The sequence below is a fragment of the Hevea brasiliensis genome, chromosome 6 (genome assembly GCF_030052815.1).
Source record: "Hevea brasiliensis isolate MT/VB/25A 57/8 chromosome 6, ASM3005281v1, whole genome shotgun sequence".
In the NCBI taxonomy this organism is placed as follows: Eukaryota; Viridiplantae; Streptophyta; class Magnoliopsida; order Malpighiales; family Euphorbiaceae; genus Hevea; species Hevea brasiliensis.
In genome coordinates this window covers 104709484-104727038 of record NC_079498.1, presented here as the reverse complement: position 1 = coordinate 104727038, position 17555 = coordinate 104709484, and the positions used below count along the sequence as shown (strand labels likewise).

Below are 17555 nucleotides of genomic sequence, written 5' to 3'. Positions count from 1 at the left end.
CTTTGTAATTCACGATGATGATTTTAGCAAAGTTTGAGCTTGATTCAAGAGGCTGTGCATTTTGCCAGACAAATTTTTGAGTGTAGAATATGCTGCAACAAAGATCATCAAAACGATAACAAGTTCTCAAATCCTAAGAGGGTTGAAAACTTGAAGGACAATTTCCCCTAATTTTTGGTGGAAACATTAAACGATAATCTATCATTTGTGTCTATGAGCATGCAATGAGCATTTGGTGGATAACCAAGTTGGGCTATCTTTACAAGACAAGTTCAATGTTGTATTCTATGCCCATAACAAGGCAAGGTTTGAGCTATCACAAATCACACAAGCATTACCCCTGCAAAGAAATCCACAGACACTTCTGATAGATTGCATTTATAACTACCACCAACAAAACATAAAGAAATCCATTCTCTCTCTCTCTCTGCCTCGATGCCTTCGCCAAAGAGGTTTCTCTTGCATAAAACGGTCAACGACTTCAGATTTTCCTCTCTTTCTGTCATTTTCCTGCATCTTGTTTTTCCATGTCTTCCCATTTCTTGCAACTCCCCAAGTCATTCCACTTATCGTAAGCTTTCTCAATCTCAATCTCTGCCTATATATATATGTGCGTGTGTGAAGAAGTACGTATATCTGAGTTGTGTAAAGATTGGTAAAAAAAAGTGATTGTTTATCTTGATCGTATGCAATCTTTTAATAGTGTTGTCATTGTATAAATGTGAACTTGGATCTATTCTTATTCTTGTTTTGATTCATATTGATTATAATCCCCAGGATTAAATGTATTGGGAGCGAGATTCATTTTTTTTTTTTTTTTGTTAAATCAAGCATTGCAAGAAATGTTTTACAACATTAATACAGGAAGTCCGTTTGTCTGGGTAATGTAAATGCAACTTGAATACTAGCATGGCTGCATGGGCTTTCAATTAGTAAGAGTTTGAAAGAATTACTTAGACGCTAGTGTTTACGTTATTCCGTTCCTCAAGACACAATATACCAGAAACAGAACATATACCAGAAAAATTCCTAACAGATTTTTCTGCCGTCCAAGTCCAACCCTTTCTATCTCCCTCTCTCTCTCACATCCTGCCTCTTTCTCTCTCTCAATCTCCATCGTTCAGCTCATATATATATATATATATAGAGAGAGAGAGAGAGAGAGAGAGAGAGAGAGAGAGAGAGAGAGATTTGATTACATGGGACTCGACTGAAAACGCTTTAGGAAAGGGAGCTTTGACTAGCATGGACGAGGAAACAGAACTAAAACGACACGACGATGCATACGACAGTTTGACCAGGAGCTTAGAGGTTGGGGAAATATTAAACTAAAAATATAATTTTGTATTTTATAATTATAAAATTATTTAAATTTAAATATTACGCTACAGTAATGATATAGTGTCAAAATTTTTAATCTTAAAATGACAAAACTCTTAGTCAAATGGTTGAATGGTAGAGTCAGGTTAAAGTCTACTCCTCCAATCTCTCTACTAAAAAATAAATTGAGTTCTGCCACATTCATGCATTTAGATTGATAGTTTTTCTCAAGCTTATACATTTAGGAATCTGTTCAACAATATTAGAAGAAAATTGAGGATCATAATTGTCTTTTAGATGGTAGCCCAGAAAATTTTATCATTGATTGGTTCTCCTCTTGATATTACAGGAAGTCTTTTGGACCGAAAACCAAAAGGACCAAGGCTGATGTACCCAAATTAAAATTAAATGCGAAGAAACTTGGAGATTTTCTTTTTTTGAAGAATAGTGGTACCTTTAGATTGTTCTTTGCACGTTGCACTTCTTCAAATTGTTCTTCTTTGAAAGCATTACCATCTATGGCCTCTTCTGCTTCTGCTGAAGAAACTAATGGTGACAATAGTGCTGCTGTGGCTAAAGCTGATAATAACGAAATGGAGTTCAGTCGTGTAAATTGTCTTTTATGGGTATTGCATGAATCTGCTGCAAGCTTTTCACTTGCAGTTCAGTCACTTGAACTGCCAGGAAGAAATGCAGCGCTTGCAATGGCTTGGAATGGGAAGGATGTCCATGAATGGCATAAACGCATTTCTTATCAAGTATGTGCCTAGCGTATCAAAGCATTAGCATTTCTCTATTTTTTGGCTTATAAATTCGATAATTTAGGACTATCATGCAATTATGTTTGCTTATAATGAAATTCTGGTTATTTCTGATGTTCTAATCTAGGCTATTTACTATAATTTCTACGTATTGCACATCCATTCGCATGTTTCTGCTCATATTTTGTTCTTTGCCTTAACAATTGTCACAGAGATATAAATTTAACTGAGTGGAGGTCAAACAATCTTTATGAATCATTAGAACACATGAAAAATTGGAACAAGATCATTGACTATTGTGGCTGTCCAGGTAGCTGTTTTTCCTTTGTTGAAAATGGCAATTGAAGTAGAGATGTTGCTTTCACTTGATCGTCACAACAATGGATCCCCAGTTAAAGAAATGTGAGTAATTTTTTATTCAAATACAAATTAAACCCTGATGTTATATTACTTAAACTAAATAATTTACAGTGACTGATGTTTAACTAGAAGATAACTATCTAATCTTGAATGCGTACATAAGATATTTTAGCTTGATACTAACCTTTGAGAGAGTAATTTCATTCGGGAACTTTTTGGAGTAAAGCCAAATGGCAAGTTTAAATGTGGCCTAGATGTAGTATGTATCTCTGATGCAGTATCATTGTGACATTTCTTCATATTAGTGCAATCGCTGATAGTCAAGATAGCAACTTGGCCTAATGCTTTTGCTTCTTCATGTGCTTAGCTTGACCCCAAAGATAAACTTGGTGGGTGAGTACATTGAAAGTCAGTTGAAAATGCAGCATCCAGACTTGGTACAATGGTTTAGAGTGGTGGAATTGCCTCGTATTGCAGTTTTTTCATTCCCTTGCTGAAGAAGTGGTCATGGAATATGCGGGAAGGTTTGTTCAAAGACTCTTTGCTTTTAACTGGTTGCAGTTTACCTGTCGTCACTGAGTTGCATGGATACATGTATTCAGTGGTGTTGCAGGAATCATTGCAGCAATAAGCTGCTGTGCTGCTGTGCTGCTGTTGGAAAGCTGGGTTCTGGAAGAATTTCTGTCCTATGTTTACATTGTCAATTGAGGATGTATTAGTAGAGCTCATGGATCTTTCATACAGTCTTGTAGAAGTGGAGAAATTGCATCAGCTAGCAACTGAGGCTGGATTTGAACTCAACTTCCTATCCCATTTTGGAGCAAAGATTCTGCCTTGCAACAATATTGAAGAACTAGAGTTCTGGATTGGGCTGGCTCAGCGAAAACTCTCGGCAGCATTTTGCAGAGAAATGGTGGTTAAAGGCATAAAAAACTCCAATGAAAAGGTCAATTCTATGATTCATGAAAATCTTCTGATACAATTTTTCCATAATTTTTTGAGCAGCTGTAATTTATTGTACCTTCATGTATTTAACAGAAAATTTATGTAGAAGACAGAATTCGTTTCCAGTAGATGAGTTATAGACAAAATATATTGGTAAAATACAAATCCTGATTTGATGCTTGTAACTATGCATATCTGATTTGTATAAATTCTGGATCATGTTTCTAACATTGAGAACTTCTAAGAGTTTGGAATTTCTAGCATTAGTTAAACTACATTTCTTTGGCATTTTAAACACCGGATCTCTTATAAATCTTCAACAGGTTCAGGCAGGGAGTTTGGCTACTCTTGGATTTTTTGCGTTTCTGGGAAGAAATACTAGATTATTCTTGTCAAGAATGAATGTTAAGGATCTGGATGAGCAGGTTAGACTTCCTCAAGTAATCTCTCTATTTGGATGGATGCTGAATATTCCATTTTTTTTTCAACATAAATTCGGTAATAGCCTAATAGGTGAAATGTTTTGCCTCCAGTTACTTGGAGTGTGGTATCCTTTTCATTCACCCTGAACTTGCTACCGTATCAGCATATGCATGTTTTGTGGAGTTAAGTTCCTATCATAATTTTGTTGGAAATGCATTATCTGAAATATCCTAATGTGCAAAATTCATCTTTATATTTAGTAACAGAAGAAATTGGATGGCTTGATTTTTATGCCACCTGTTTTCCTCTGAGCAATCAAGAAAGGAAAAGATGAAAGCAGCATCCAATTCAAGCAGAGAAAGAGATTATCCTATCCACAGTATTTACTGTTGGTTATGATGTTTTCTCTGGCTTTGCTCACTTCGGCCATTCAACTCAACAGCCTTTAGATGCAAAATCACTAGAATTCTTGCTGCAAAGGTTGCAAACATGTCAACTTCAGCTTTGAAGCTTATTTGTTTAAGTATTCATCTATTGCAATAGCAAATTTATTTCTATAACATGGTGCTATCAAATTTTCAGCCAGAGTTTGTTAACTGTTTGCCTTGAAGACTACCTGGCAGTTTATGCTAGAACTAGGTATGCTGTCTCTCTTGGATAATATCTTATTTTTCAATGTAATTGAATATGAACCCCATTAGAGATGTTGGAGATAACTTACTTTTTTGAATTTATCTTACAGTGAATTCCGGAAGATTGCAGAAGCAGGTGCCTCTGATCACTCCCTGTCCGTAGGAATAAAGGGCACAGAAAATTTTTGTGTGGCATTGGAAGCACAACAGAAGCCAGTGCTACAGGGATGCATAAAAGTTAAAAATCAACGAGGAATTAAGCCGGGAAAGGTACAGCTGCTTGATTAAAACAACCATTGTTTCATTATGTTGGTTAAGAAATACCAACATAACAATTAATTTATACAAGCTATAGTGTTTAATTGTCAATCAATTGAAGGAAGAACTGGTGTTGTTTGTTGACACATAGATGGTGTGATGAAACTAGAGTGTCAAGTAGAACTTTGAGATGAAAATAGAAATAAGACAAGGTATTAAAATCATAAAGCGCAAAATCTTAAGTCATCTCAATCATTAAATTGGCTAACCATTTTTAAACAGGATGCATCACCACGATCTTGTATGCAAAATATACGAATGCCAATGCCATAATTTCATCATGTATATTTATTGTATGTCAACTGGTGGCATAGTTGTGTCTGTTTCTTCACAGTAAATGCACATATATTTCTTTGGTAACCATTATTTTATATGCGTTTAAGAGCAGGCTGGCAACTCTGCTGCAACAGAAGTAATAACCTTTGCAGGGGCCCCCAGCATCTCCAACAAATCAAGTCCTCTGCATGAGAGTTTACTTCGGAGATACGGTGTCAAATTGGCATCTAAAAGCTCTGTAAGCCAAATGAACCCTGCTTCTTGACAGTGAACAGAACTTACTAAATTTTGGAAGCTTAATGCTAACTGAATTGTTTTAAAGGATGTATGGATGGGAACCCAATTGCTCTTTGTAGACATCATGGATGGTTTGGAACTACTATTAAATCAATTACGCGGCCATAGATTGTCAAGGAGGGAAAGAAGGAAGTTGAAGAGAACACTGACCGACATTGCTACGCTTATCCCAATTGCAATTTTAATGCTATTTCCTGCAGGACTCTATCCTATCTATTTGCAAATTCTGTCTTAACTCGTGATGTTTGACAACTGACTAAATGCAGCAGCTAGTTATTCATGTATCTACATAAGTTCCACGCCTCTGCAGTATATGCTTTTCTGTATCATTTGGATCCTTCCTTATTATCAGATTTGCAGCTTGACACAATCAATTACAATGGCCTGAGTGGATGGCACCTTGAGGCCATGCCAGACCCAGCCAGGGGGTGGTTCAACCCCTGAACTGGACCGGGATTGGCCCAGATTAAATCCGGAACTGGCCTTGATCAATTTTTCAGGGGCTGGTTTCAGTCCCCCATCGTCTCAAACCTGAATTGGAACCGACAGTTTGGCCTGGTGGTTTGATTCCAATTTGAATCGTATTGCTTTCTTGAAAAAAAAAAAAAATGATTTATCCAATGTAGAGAGATGCCACATGAATTGAACCGTTTAAAAAAGGAACTGAAATCAAAATCAAAACCACCATTGAACTAGACTGAAACTGGTCCTGAACCATTTTGATCCGACATTGCCTAAAATCATCTAGGACTAGTTCATTCTAGTTAACCTTCTTTCTCAATCCTGAACAGCCCATTCCTGCTAAAAACAATCCAGACAGGTGGCTAAGCCTATAGAGGAGACCATGACTGCCCTTTATCGTGATAGAAACTAGAAAGGCATTATATAGCAAATTCAGTTAATTCTTTTTTTTTTTTTTTCATGAAATGGCAATGGAACTTTTAAGGTGGGCAGCTCATTAATCTTGTATTTTTTTCCTTTATGCCACAATTTAAAGGCCTTCTCTTTTCTTTTCTTTTTTTCTTCTTCTTTTTTCTTTCTTTTTTTTTTTTTTTTTTTTATCAGAAGTGCATTGGTAAGCATTGCTGCCGTTAGACTTTCAATATACTTATAAATTACTATGTTTTTATACTGTTTTTTAACGGTTATACAATTGCACGCATAAGCTCCACACACTCTCGCCAACATGCACATGCACATAAACATAAAATTCATGAAGCCACATATCTAGATGCCTGTACTCATAACTTGAAAACCTTGATATGTTAATGAGCTAACAAGAAGGGGAGTTTATATAATTAGAAGTGGAAAAATCCTTGAAAAGAAATGGTTCATTCTAAACTCCCTTTTTAATCAGGTCTCTGCTTTGTTCGCTTGTTCATATCGTGCTATTATTTTTACCCATCTGCTAATCCTGTTTTTGCTTACCGTGATTAGATCCCTTCTCCATGCTCCTCTGAGCGACTTGATGTCGTGAAACAACAAAACAGAACTAAGAAGATGGAAGTTCAATCTTGAAGCCACCTTCAAGATTCATCCTCTAGAACCAACCTTTAGGACCCATCTGCTAATCCTGCTGTCTGAAAAATTTCATGTGATAGTTGGCATACCCAGAATGCCACGAGTATCTGATTGTATATGCAAGAGTCTGTAAATACTCGATACTGATGCGTAATTAGGCATAATGTAACTTGGCATCTTACAGTGTACAGGATGACCTCCATTTGCTAATAAGATAAAACAAAATGTTGAAGAAATAATCCACCTCTGTTCTGCTTCAGACTGTTTATTTTACAGATGAAGATTGAATCTAAATTAGGACATGCCAAGGCAAATGTATTCTCAAAAAAAGTTTTTAACTCTTACCATAGATAAGCGCCCCTGCCTTTGAACCCTTCAATATTTGTTAAGACTATAAAAAACTAAATAATTCGCCCATTCAAATGAGATGCCTAGTCGCCTACAACTTCTTCAAATTCCAGGGCCACAAATCATAGCGCAACCGTTAGACAATTGCAGACAAAAGAACAGTCTGGTTAGAGCAATGTGGCAATAAACATTACCGACGCCAAGAGGAACAAGAAGGTCTCTTTATTAACTATGTTCAAAAACATGTACCACTAGCATTCCTGTAAGTGTGGGGAAATACAACACAAACTAAAAAATAAAAAAATAAAAATAAAAATAAAAAAAACGCTTTACAAATCCATGAGGGGGAAACATACAATTGATTCTTGCTTTGCTAAATAAAAACACTACAACAACCACTTCTCTGCTAATCTCAAATACAGAATCTACTTCCGGGATCTCCCCACAACTTCATAACTTCCAATCCTATTTTCATGGAAACATGCCATCGTACTGATAGTTCATTATTGCCAAAGAATGCTTGACATGTCTCGATTAATTCACTTCAAATAAATAAACCATCAACCCAAACACCAAGGAGGCCCAGCAAGGTGAAGCATATAAAGCTCAAAGATTTAAGCCACCCTCTTTGGATCACGTGCCGCTGCAAGATGGTCCTACGAGGCAAACAAGATGCGTTTAGTACCAAGCACTGTGAAAATCTCATTCGTGGTAATATCTATAATACACAGTGAGGAAAAATTTTACAATTGTTGCAGAAAATCCAGTATAAATGCCTTTTCAGAGACAACACATCGTGCATTATTTAACATATAAATGTAGTTAGTGCTTATACCCTACAAATAGGAATGTCCTACAAGTAGGACTAGATAGTGAGAGTAAACAAAGGTTTTAGGAGGATTTGTATGATCTAATGCAACGCATACCGAATGAAGAGAATCTTTTCATCGGTGGAGATTTGAATGAACATGTAGGAAGTGATAGGCAAGGTCATGAGAATGTTCATGGAAGTTTTGATTTTGGTAGCTGAAATAAGGAGGGAAAAATCATCTTAAATTTTGTTATGACATACGACCTAATACTAGTAAATACCTACTTTATAAAAAGAGAGTTAAATTTAGTGACTTTCAAAAGTGGGCAATATAGAAGCCAAATTGACTTCCTCTTAACCAGGAAGACAAATAGAGCTCTAACAAATATTGTAAGGTCATTCCGGGATAGGCTTTAACAAGTCAACATCGGTTAGTGATCTTGAATGTCAAGTTTAAGAACAATCAAGTAATGTTAGAAGAAATAGTGTAGCTCAAACAAAGTGGTGGGAGTTCAAAGGAGTAAAGCATGTGAAGTTCAAAAAAGAGCTTCTCAATTCCGAAGCATGAAAGCTGGATGTGGAGGCCAATGGTATGTGGATACAGATGGCATCAAAGATTAGAGAAGTAGCTAGAAAAGTACTTGAAGAGTTTAGAAGACATGGATCACCCTCAAAAGAGAGATGGTGGTGGAATGAGGAAGTACAAAAGACAGTGAAGAGAAAGAAGGAATGGTATAAGAAATTACCTAAGTGTGATAATAATGAGGCATATGAACAATACAAGATAGTAAAGAAATGGACAAAAAAGGCGATTAGTCAAGCAAGAGCGCAAGCCTTTGAAAAATTATATGAGAAACTTGGAACTAAAGAAGGGGAGAAAAATATTTATAGATTAGCAAGGAGGAGAGAAAAGAAATGTCAAGATCTCAATCAAGTTAGGTGCATTAAGGATAATGAAGAAAAAGTGTTGATGAAAGATGAAGACATTAAAGAAAGATGGAGAAATTATTTTGATGATCTTTTTAATAATAGTCAAAATAGTAATAGCGTGAATATAGACTACAGAGCAATAGAAAAAAATATGAATTTTACTAGAATGATTAAATCTTTAGAAGTAAATGAAGCACTTAAGAGAATGAAAGTGGGTAAAGCCAGTGGACCCGATGGAATACCAATTGAAGTGTGGAATTGTTTGGGAGATATAAGAGTGGCATGGTTAACTAAATTGTTTAATAAGATTCTAAATTCAAGGAAAATGTTTGATGAATGAAGGTGGAGTATTTTAGTACTTATTTTTAAAAATAAGGGATACATACAGAGTTGTTCAAACTATAGGAGAATTAAATTCATGAGCCATACTATAAAACTGTGGGAGAGAGTTGTGGAACATCGACTATGTCATGACACTTCTATCTCTCCCAATCAATTTGGCTTCATGCCCGGTCGTTCAACTATGGAAGCGATTTTTCTCATTAGAAGCTCGATGGAGAAACATAGAGATGTGAAAAAAGATCTACACATGATTTTTAGCAATTTGAAGAAAGCTTATGATAGTGTTCCAAGAGATGTCTTATACAGAGTGTTAGAATAAAAGACGGTATCTATTAAGTACATACAAGTGTTGAAAGATATGTATGAAATAGCAACTACTATTGTGCGCACAGTGGGAGGGACACAAGAGATTTTCCTATCTCAGTTGAATTACATCAAGGTTCAACTGTAAGCCCTTACCTTTTTACATTAGTTTTGGATAAATTGACAAAACATATATAAAAGAGTATCCCGTTGCACATGATGTTTGCAGATGATATAGTTCTGATAGATGAGATGCGAGAAAGAGTTAATAGAAAGCTAAAGCTTTGAAAAAGTACTCTAGAGTCAAAGGGCTTTAAGTAGAAAAAAGACAAAATACATGCATTGCAAGTTCAGTAAAGACCGAACTGGTAATAGGAAAGTAGTTTGAATTGAGTGGTACTGTCCCAAAGTAATCACTTTAAATATCTAACCTCAATCCTTCAAGTAGATAGGGGATGTGAGGAGGATGTTAATCATAGGATTAAAGCCGGATGGTTGAAGTGGAGACATGCCACAAGAGTTTTATGTGATCGCAAGATTTTCAATAAGTTGAAAGGAAAATTTTACCGTACAGCCATACGACTGGTCATGTTATATGGTAGTGAGTGTTGGGCACTGAACGAGTCGTATGTGTTTAAGATAAGAGTTGCAGAGATGAGAATGTTAAAGTGAATGAGTGGCCATACTAGACTAGATAAAGTCCGCAATGAGAGTATTAGAGAAAAAGTAGGAGTGGTGCCAATTGAGGATAAGTTGAGAGAAGGGAGAATGAGGTGATTTGGTCATGTGAAGCGTAGACATATGGAGGCTCAAGTTAGACAAGTAGAGCACATTAGGTTAGATGATAGAAAGAAAAGAATGGGTAGACCTAAACTGACTTTGAGGAGAGTAGTACAAATTAACTTAGAAGCATTACACATTTTTGAAGATTTAACCCAAAATCGTTTAGAGTGGAGAAAGAGAATATATATAGCTGATCCAAAATTTTTGGGATAAAGGCATAGTTGAGTTGAATTAAATACACTGCTCATGTGGGTTTCAGGAATACTTCTTGATACTGAACTTGAATTGATCGACAAATAAAATTTTAATTAGAAACCTTCAACAAATACCTGCATAACATTGTAGATATTATAGAAAAAGAACTCATGCCTCAAGTACATCAATTCCCGTCTCCCAAATCACTACTGATCTCTTAGCTGCTCCACCAGATCATTTAAATTCATTGTGTTATAGGTTCTATCTCTCTTCCCAACCCCCCAACTTAGCATTTTTACTGTGTGGTGATGACCTTTGTGTGGGTTTCTAAAATTTTCTGGCTTTAGTTTTTAATGTGAAAGGATTTCTGTGTTTTGTAGGTATTGATTTAGAGGGATTTTGTTGATGGATTGTTTCCTTTAATTGGCTGTGGAGGAGAAAATGTGAAAAATCCTTGAGGTGTGAAGGATATCAAGGAAGCCATCCCTTTGGGGACAAGTTGCTTAGACATGAAATGAATTGCTCATAGGACATGCAATGATAAACATTAACTGGAATGATTTGTGTCCTGAAATCTAATTCTTACAGATTGAATTCTATGGAGCAAATTACTAATTTGGTAATAATAGTGTTTGAAATTGCCTCATCTGATACCATTAACATCTAGCAAAAAGTCTTAAACCTGGGAAAATTGATCCAACACGGTCGACTTTAAATTCACTCTAGTGTTTGGTCTGGTGGAACTTTTCTACAAACTGAATCTGACGTGAAATCCTACTTCGTACCAGTGTTTTTTTTCCCTAATTTAAAAGTCTTTTTCCAATGGTTAATACAAGCATCTATGCATGAAGATAGGATTTGGACACTAGTACCCAGCATTAAGCCAAATTAGGCTTTAAAACCAGGCTTCATGATGTCTATGAACCAAATTCCATCACCCCCCACCCACTCCATGCGCGCGCCCCCCCCCCCCCCCCCCCCCCCTTCCCTCTCCTCCTCCTCCTCCTCCTCCTCCTCTAATGCACATGCCCATGAGAATGAATTTAGCAAGGATCATGAAGGTTGAGACACTAAAATCTAAAAATTGACACTACAAAGAAGAAAAAAGAGCAATACTATGCATTTGAAAGGCCAAGCAAACATTCTGATATCAAGCTCTCCCCTGAAATTATATCACAATTTTAAAACATTCTCAAAGAAAAGGACAGAGAGCAATAGTATAATAATGACCATTACAAATATCATCGAGGCCAAAACTTATAAACATAAAGAAATTTATATCATAAAGCAGCCCAAGCTCAATGCCAAAATCAAACTTACCGAAATAAAATCAAATGCTCTGGTTTCCTCTTTCTTTGAGTTGTTCATCAGTGAACTAGGAGCTTGATTTGGATAATTTGATTGGAAAATATCAGGAAGCGCTGAAGAATATCCAACTCCATTAGTACCAACCGCATGACTAACTCCCAGATTCTGTGCATTGAGGTTATTCAAGTGTTGGAAGTTGGACATTGTAGCCAGAAATTGCTGATGAGCAAGAAAATTCCCCATAGCACCATAATTTACATGCTGCGTATGAAATGCAGGATTCAACATAAAGCCAGGAGGTATATTCTGTTGCATAGTACCAGAAGGAAATATTGAATTTGCATTCATCCCAGTAACTTGCGAACTAAGTATGCTAGTTAAAGCATCATTTGAGAGCTGATATCCAGAATGATTACTTGAATCTGTGAAGACACTTTCTGGGAGCAACCCAGAAGTAGCTCCTGATTGATTCATCTTTGAGACATTTTCATTGATGGACATACCAGCCATTAAATCATTAACATCCATTTTATGATTTCCTTGCTCCTGTGTCAGTTCAGAATTTGACCCAAAAATATCAAATGGCTCTGCTCCATTTTTATTTGTTGTCATATGATTCTCATTAGTGCCTGGTTTACTGTCAACAGTCATTCCAGAAAAGAGATCATCTACATGTTCTCTACTCTCACTAGTGTGGAATGAAACATCTGCAAAGGGATTATCATCAGTTTTTTGTTCTCTGGAGTTCCCACCATCACCATAATTATCTCCAAATAGATCATCAATTGAATGACTTGTGGATGTTGTCAGATTTGCTGTGTTCTGATCAATTGGCTCATTTGTAGAATCATTTGTTTCAAAGAAATCATTTGAATCTCCCGTGTCTATCAAGTCAGGCATCTGAAATAACATGGTCTCAGCCTTAACTGACTTTTCCGAATTTCCCATCAAGCCACCTGCCTGTTCCCCACCCAAAAGGCTCAATACCTGTTCATCAAAGGCCAAACATTTATAGCCACATAATGTAATCTTGTGAAATTAAAGAAAAGAATCTCCCCATGATCTATATTTCAGCATTCAGTTTCTCCCATAGTAATATCGTCAGAATTATAAAAGAGTTAACACATGAACCAATTAAATATTTGATCAAAAGTTAAAAATGAGTTGATTATCAACCAGCAGTATAAAGTTTAAACCACCCAAATTAGTACCAGATTATTAGTCAAGTGGGCTTAGCTGATATTCTTCTAAGAAAGGAACAACACTGCAACCTAGACATTCCTGAAAGAAGCTGAAAGATTGAAGTTCTATGGCAGGAATCCCATTAGCAATGTCCAAGGTCTTAGCCATCAAAGATATCACACTTATCTATTATTAAGATCCAGTCCTTCTCGAATCAATGATTATATTGATGCTTATTATAAAAGTTGACAAGCAAGCCTAGCATCTAAGTTTTTAATAACTTATCATATCCAAGCATTAATCACAGGATCCTCTTTCTTAGCCCGAGTGGTGGGATAAAAGTAAAGCAAATTAGGGAAGTAAAAGCAAAATCTGATACATATTTATAAGAAATACATACCTTGATAGATTTTTCCCTTAGAGAAGATTGGGGAGATTCAGTACATCTGACCACAAGATCTTTATTCTCACTAAAGTATGAAGCTACAATTGAAAATTGCTCATCATCCCTTTTCCTCAGAATTGACTCAAGCACACACACAGCTTTCATGCGAACCTGGAAAACAATAATTGCCATGAAAATTTAATACAATATCCACAAACACAAACGTAACAAAACTACAAACGTAGTTGGTAACTTATTTTCCTCTTTTTCCCCCCAACAAACAAGAATACTAATATATGATACCCAAACATAGTGCAACAGTATGCCGAAAACAAAATTTCTAACTAGTAGGAAAGAGGTAATTAAATTTGCGCATTTGAAAGAGGAGAAAGAGAGGGAGAATTCATATTATTAATACAATAACATAAAGACCATGCCTGCCACACAGGAGACTGGAGCTTAGATTCAAGGGCGTGACTTAGGGCCAGTGCATCCAACTTTGCTGCCTCTAATAGAAAAACCTGAATAGCATCACGAGTAGGTTGTAGACGTACACCACCAGATGTTACAATAGTCTCCAACAACCTCTCCTCACGAGTCTTACTCTCTGTATAACTTGAACTAGAGCCCCCATTTTTTGTCTCTGCATTTGAGACCCTGCTGTCCTGGACCCAAGGTCCACTAATTGTACTCTTCGAAACTCCAAAACTACCCTGAGTTTCAATGCGCAACTGGACTGGTTCATATCTATCATTGTGATCATTTTCTATGGTCAATGATCTTCGAAGATTAGGACTTTTGTAGCTTCCATTGTCATTCTTCCGTAATGAATGGCCTTGTGTGAAGCTACTAAGCCCCTGCTTAATAGATGCACTTCCAATACCAACTACCTCACTAAGAAACGATTTCCTATCTTCTGATGGCATTTCAAAATTTGTATTCCCAAATCCTTGTATCCGTTTGTTAAGATTTTCAGTAGTTGCTGGCTTATTCTCCTCTGAGAAAATAGCAGAGATAGCCTCATGAGCAGTGTCCCTTACAGCCTTATTAAGGGCATCCCCCTTCAAAGGATCTGTCTGACCCCTGTAATGAAATAACTGACGTACAGCAGCTGAATGTCTTTGCATTTCCCTCCTGAACTCCACACCAGACTTTCCCGCAGCATATTTTATCAACCTCAAAGCCTGCACAGAATTCAAGTCTGAGTAAAATATAATTGAGGGCGATAAGTTGTAAACTATGGCATGCCATTATCTCTCGCATTAAGGAACATATACAGTTCTTTTGCAGAATTGTCAAGTATTTTTTGGAATAATTACCAGCCAAACATAACTTTTAACAAAAAAAAAAATTAATACTCTGTAATTGCAGCAGCAATGATATTAATTCCAATTTATGCACCAGTTACTAACTAGTGCATTTGAAAATACATACTTCGAATCTTATTAGAAACAACACTCTCCACTCAACTGGGCCTGAGAACCTTCCTAATTCCCACTAATAAAAGGCAACAAGAAGACATAATTTTTCATTTTTCAACGTCCATATGTATCTATTTCCAAAATTTTCCAGCACGAGAATAACAACAAATTAAAGGATCCAATATCTTCTCTTTCGAAACAAAAGTTTCACCTAAATAATAATTCAAAATTATTTTTTAAAAATTGAGTTAAAATTTTGGCATATTAATTACAGTTGCACTACAAGACTAAGACATAGACATCAAAGCATCAGCTCGCATAAAATCCATCCTAAAACAGCATAATATTAACAATCAGAAGATGAAAACCAGCATACCTTTTGTTTAACAATAGGGCTCTTGTGTTCAAGTCGCTTCAAGATAAATTCCGATATCTCTTTAACGATATTGACATGAGAAGACCGCAAGAGCTCACAAATCTCTTCCAATTTGTAAACAGGCGTTACCTTGTCTTCGTCGGAGGTTGCCGCATCAACCATCCTCGATCTCCAGTACGACTCCACCGCCCTCCTACTAGAATCCATATCTCCAAATCCCCTTTTAATCCAAACAAAAACCCTTGATTTTCACAATCAATTTCTTATCTCGTAATCAATCAGATCTTTACAAACTCTCAATTTTCTTTCGTGCATGAAAGCACAAAAGAGCTAACAATTTAATCTGATTCCGCGGATAAATTGAGATTGCGTTGGCAAAAATTCGAGGATCAGAGATCAAGTTTGGGTATGGAGATTAAAATATGAGCCATTCAAATGGGATCGAACCAAAGACCTGTAATATGGATTAGGTGTGGAGTGGGAGGGTGAGAGTTAGAGAAGAAACATATTAGGGTTTTTTTATTGAGAGAGAGGTGGGCTTGGAATTGAAGAAATGCGGAAATAAGGAGAAGAAGAAAGAGTAGTATATGGAGAGGCTACGGAATCAGGAACACAGGTCAGCAGGGGAGCGCATGACTCGACAAGGTCGTGTGTGGTTTGCATTGGTAGCTTGGACAGCGCTACTTGCGCACTTTAGCACGTACCTGTTTCTACTTTTTTTTTTTAGGTACAAATAATGTATTTTTAAAATTTAAGGCCTGTTTAATTTAACCTAAGTATAACTAATAACTAGTGGTAGTTTGGACTGTGTGTGGTTTGCATTGATAGTTTGGACTACCCTGCGTGCCCACTTTAGCATGTGCCTGTTTCTACATTTTTTTATTTTTTTGGTACAAATAGTGTTTTTTTGAGATTTAAGTCGTGTTTAATTTAATCATTAAGTGTAATTGATAGTTGATAATTAGTGATAAGTGATTAATATTAAATATTTAATAAAATTATATTAGCTGCTTCTATTTATATGTAAAATAATCAATAAGGATATATATTATGTAATTTATTTTATTATTAATTTTTTATTTTAATAAATTTATTTTATTATAAAAATATATAAATAAAAATTAAATATTTTAAAGTAAAATATATTTGAAACTATAGTAAATAATATTTATTTAAAAAAATTAATAATCATTGTTTGTCAATATTAAACTACGGGTGATTTGATCACGTAAGGCATTCATTTGAAGTACTTCAATTTCTTGATTACTTTTTTCCACTTGAATGTCATCTACAACACCAAATACATCTAGTGGTATAAAATTTGAACTTTTATCAAATCGCTTAAATGCTGGATCAGCCAATGCTTTTCTTCGAATGTAATTATGCAATGTCATGGACATAACTACTATATATCTTTGTGCATGAAATGAATAAGAAGGTATTGTTCGCATTATCTTCCATCTTGCCTTCCAAACTCCAAAAGTTCGTTCAATGCAACAACTTAGAGATGAATGCCAATGATTAAAAATTTCTTTGAGTCTCATTGGTCTTCCGTTACGTTGAAAATTAGGTAAATGATATCTAGCCCCTTTATAAGGTGCAAGATATCATTTCATCTGTTGATATGTATCATCTACTACATAATATTTTCCTACATATGAAATACATTTTATTAAAAAAACAAATCACTCATGTATAATAGTATAAGGTTTGTATATATATATTTGTGTACATCTATGTACTTGCCTCTTTATGACCAATTGAAAAAAGAAATGAAAAAATAAAAATAAAATACACATTTACCTGGGAGTGGTTTGGGGAAGTTTAAATTTTTTTTATTGATAGCATACTGGAAATGGCGTTCATCATAAGCTGTACCTTCTCTGTCACACCTTACCCCTCTGTAAGGCATAACATGATACCGTAGAATACCTGATGAACTACCGAACTTCATCTACCGATAACTCATTAAGTACCCTACAAGGGATTTTAAAAATCTTTTTCTTACTTTTTGGAAGTGGTGATCACTTACGTTTAATATAAGTTTAAAAGCTAGCTAAAATTTTTGTCCATTTTTATTTTTACACAAATTTTGAAAAAATTTCGGCAGAGTGTCGTCTGTATTTTAAGAAAATAGTTCTTCAAAAATCTATAAAAACACTTCTAATAATTTATTTCATCAACTCAATAACTATCACAATAAACTTCAACATCATTTCTCAAACTCCAAAATTCAAATAAAAAATTCACAACTCAATATTTCCATTCACTTTTCATTAAAGTAAAAACAAATTGCATTTATCAACCACTTTACATTA

The 17555-nt window shown here is 35.6% G+C and overlaps 3 protein-coding genes across 3 annotated transcripts; 2 read left to right on the top strand and 1 right to left on the bottom strand.

The window, feature by feature from the left end:
- Positions 1 to 18: 18 nt before the first annotated feature.
- On the top strand, positions 19 to 3088 carry LOC131180896 (uncharacterized). The gene is made up of 4 exons (XM_058149011.1): positions 19 to 2078; positions 2392 to 2483; positions 2809 to 2965; positions 3044 to 3088. The coding sequence occupies exons 1-3, from the start codon at positions 1839 to 1841 to the stop codon at positions 2936 to 2938; spliced, it is 462 nt and encodes a 153-aa protein (XP_058004994.1). The 5' UTR covers positions 19 to 1838; the 3' UTR covers positions 2939 to 2965; positions 3044 to 3088.
- Positions 3089 to 3168: 80 nt separating this feature from the next.
- Positions 3169 to 5661, top strand: LOC110670701 (uncharacterized). The gene is made up of 7 exons (XM_058148074.1): positions 3169 to 3387; positions 3710 to 3811; positions 4150 to 4289; positions 4392 to 4448; positions 4552 to 4711; positions 5148 to 5273; positions 5358 to 5661. The coding sequence occupies exons 1-7, from the start codon at positions 3169 to 3171 to the stop codon at positions 5565 to 5567; spliced, it is 1014 nt and encodes a 337-aa protein (XP_058004057.1). The 3' UTR covers positions 5568 to 5661.
- Positions 5662 to 7406: 1745 nt separating this feature from the next.
- LOC110670700 (protein MODIFIED TRANSPORT TO THE VACUOLE 1) lies at positions 7407 to 15881 on the bottom strand. Its single transcript, XM_021832841.2, has 5 exons — positions 15238 to 15881; positions 13878 to 14624; positions 13456 to 13611; positions 11886 to 12860; positions 7407 to 7857 (listed from the first exon to the last, which is right to left on the bottom strand). The coding sequence occupies exons 1-5, from the start codon at positions 15442 to 15444 to the stop codon at positions 7816 to 7818; spliced, it is 2127 nt and encodes a 708-aa protein (XP_021688533.2). The 5' UTR covers positions 15445 to 15881; the 3' UTR covers positions 7407 to 7815.
- Between the last annotated feature and the right edge of the window lie 1674 nt (positions 15882 to 17555).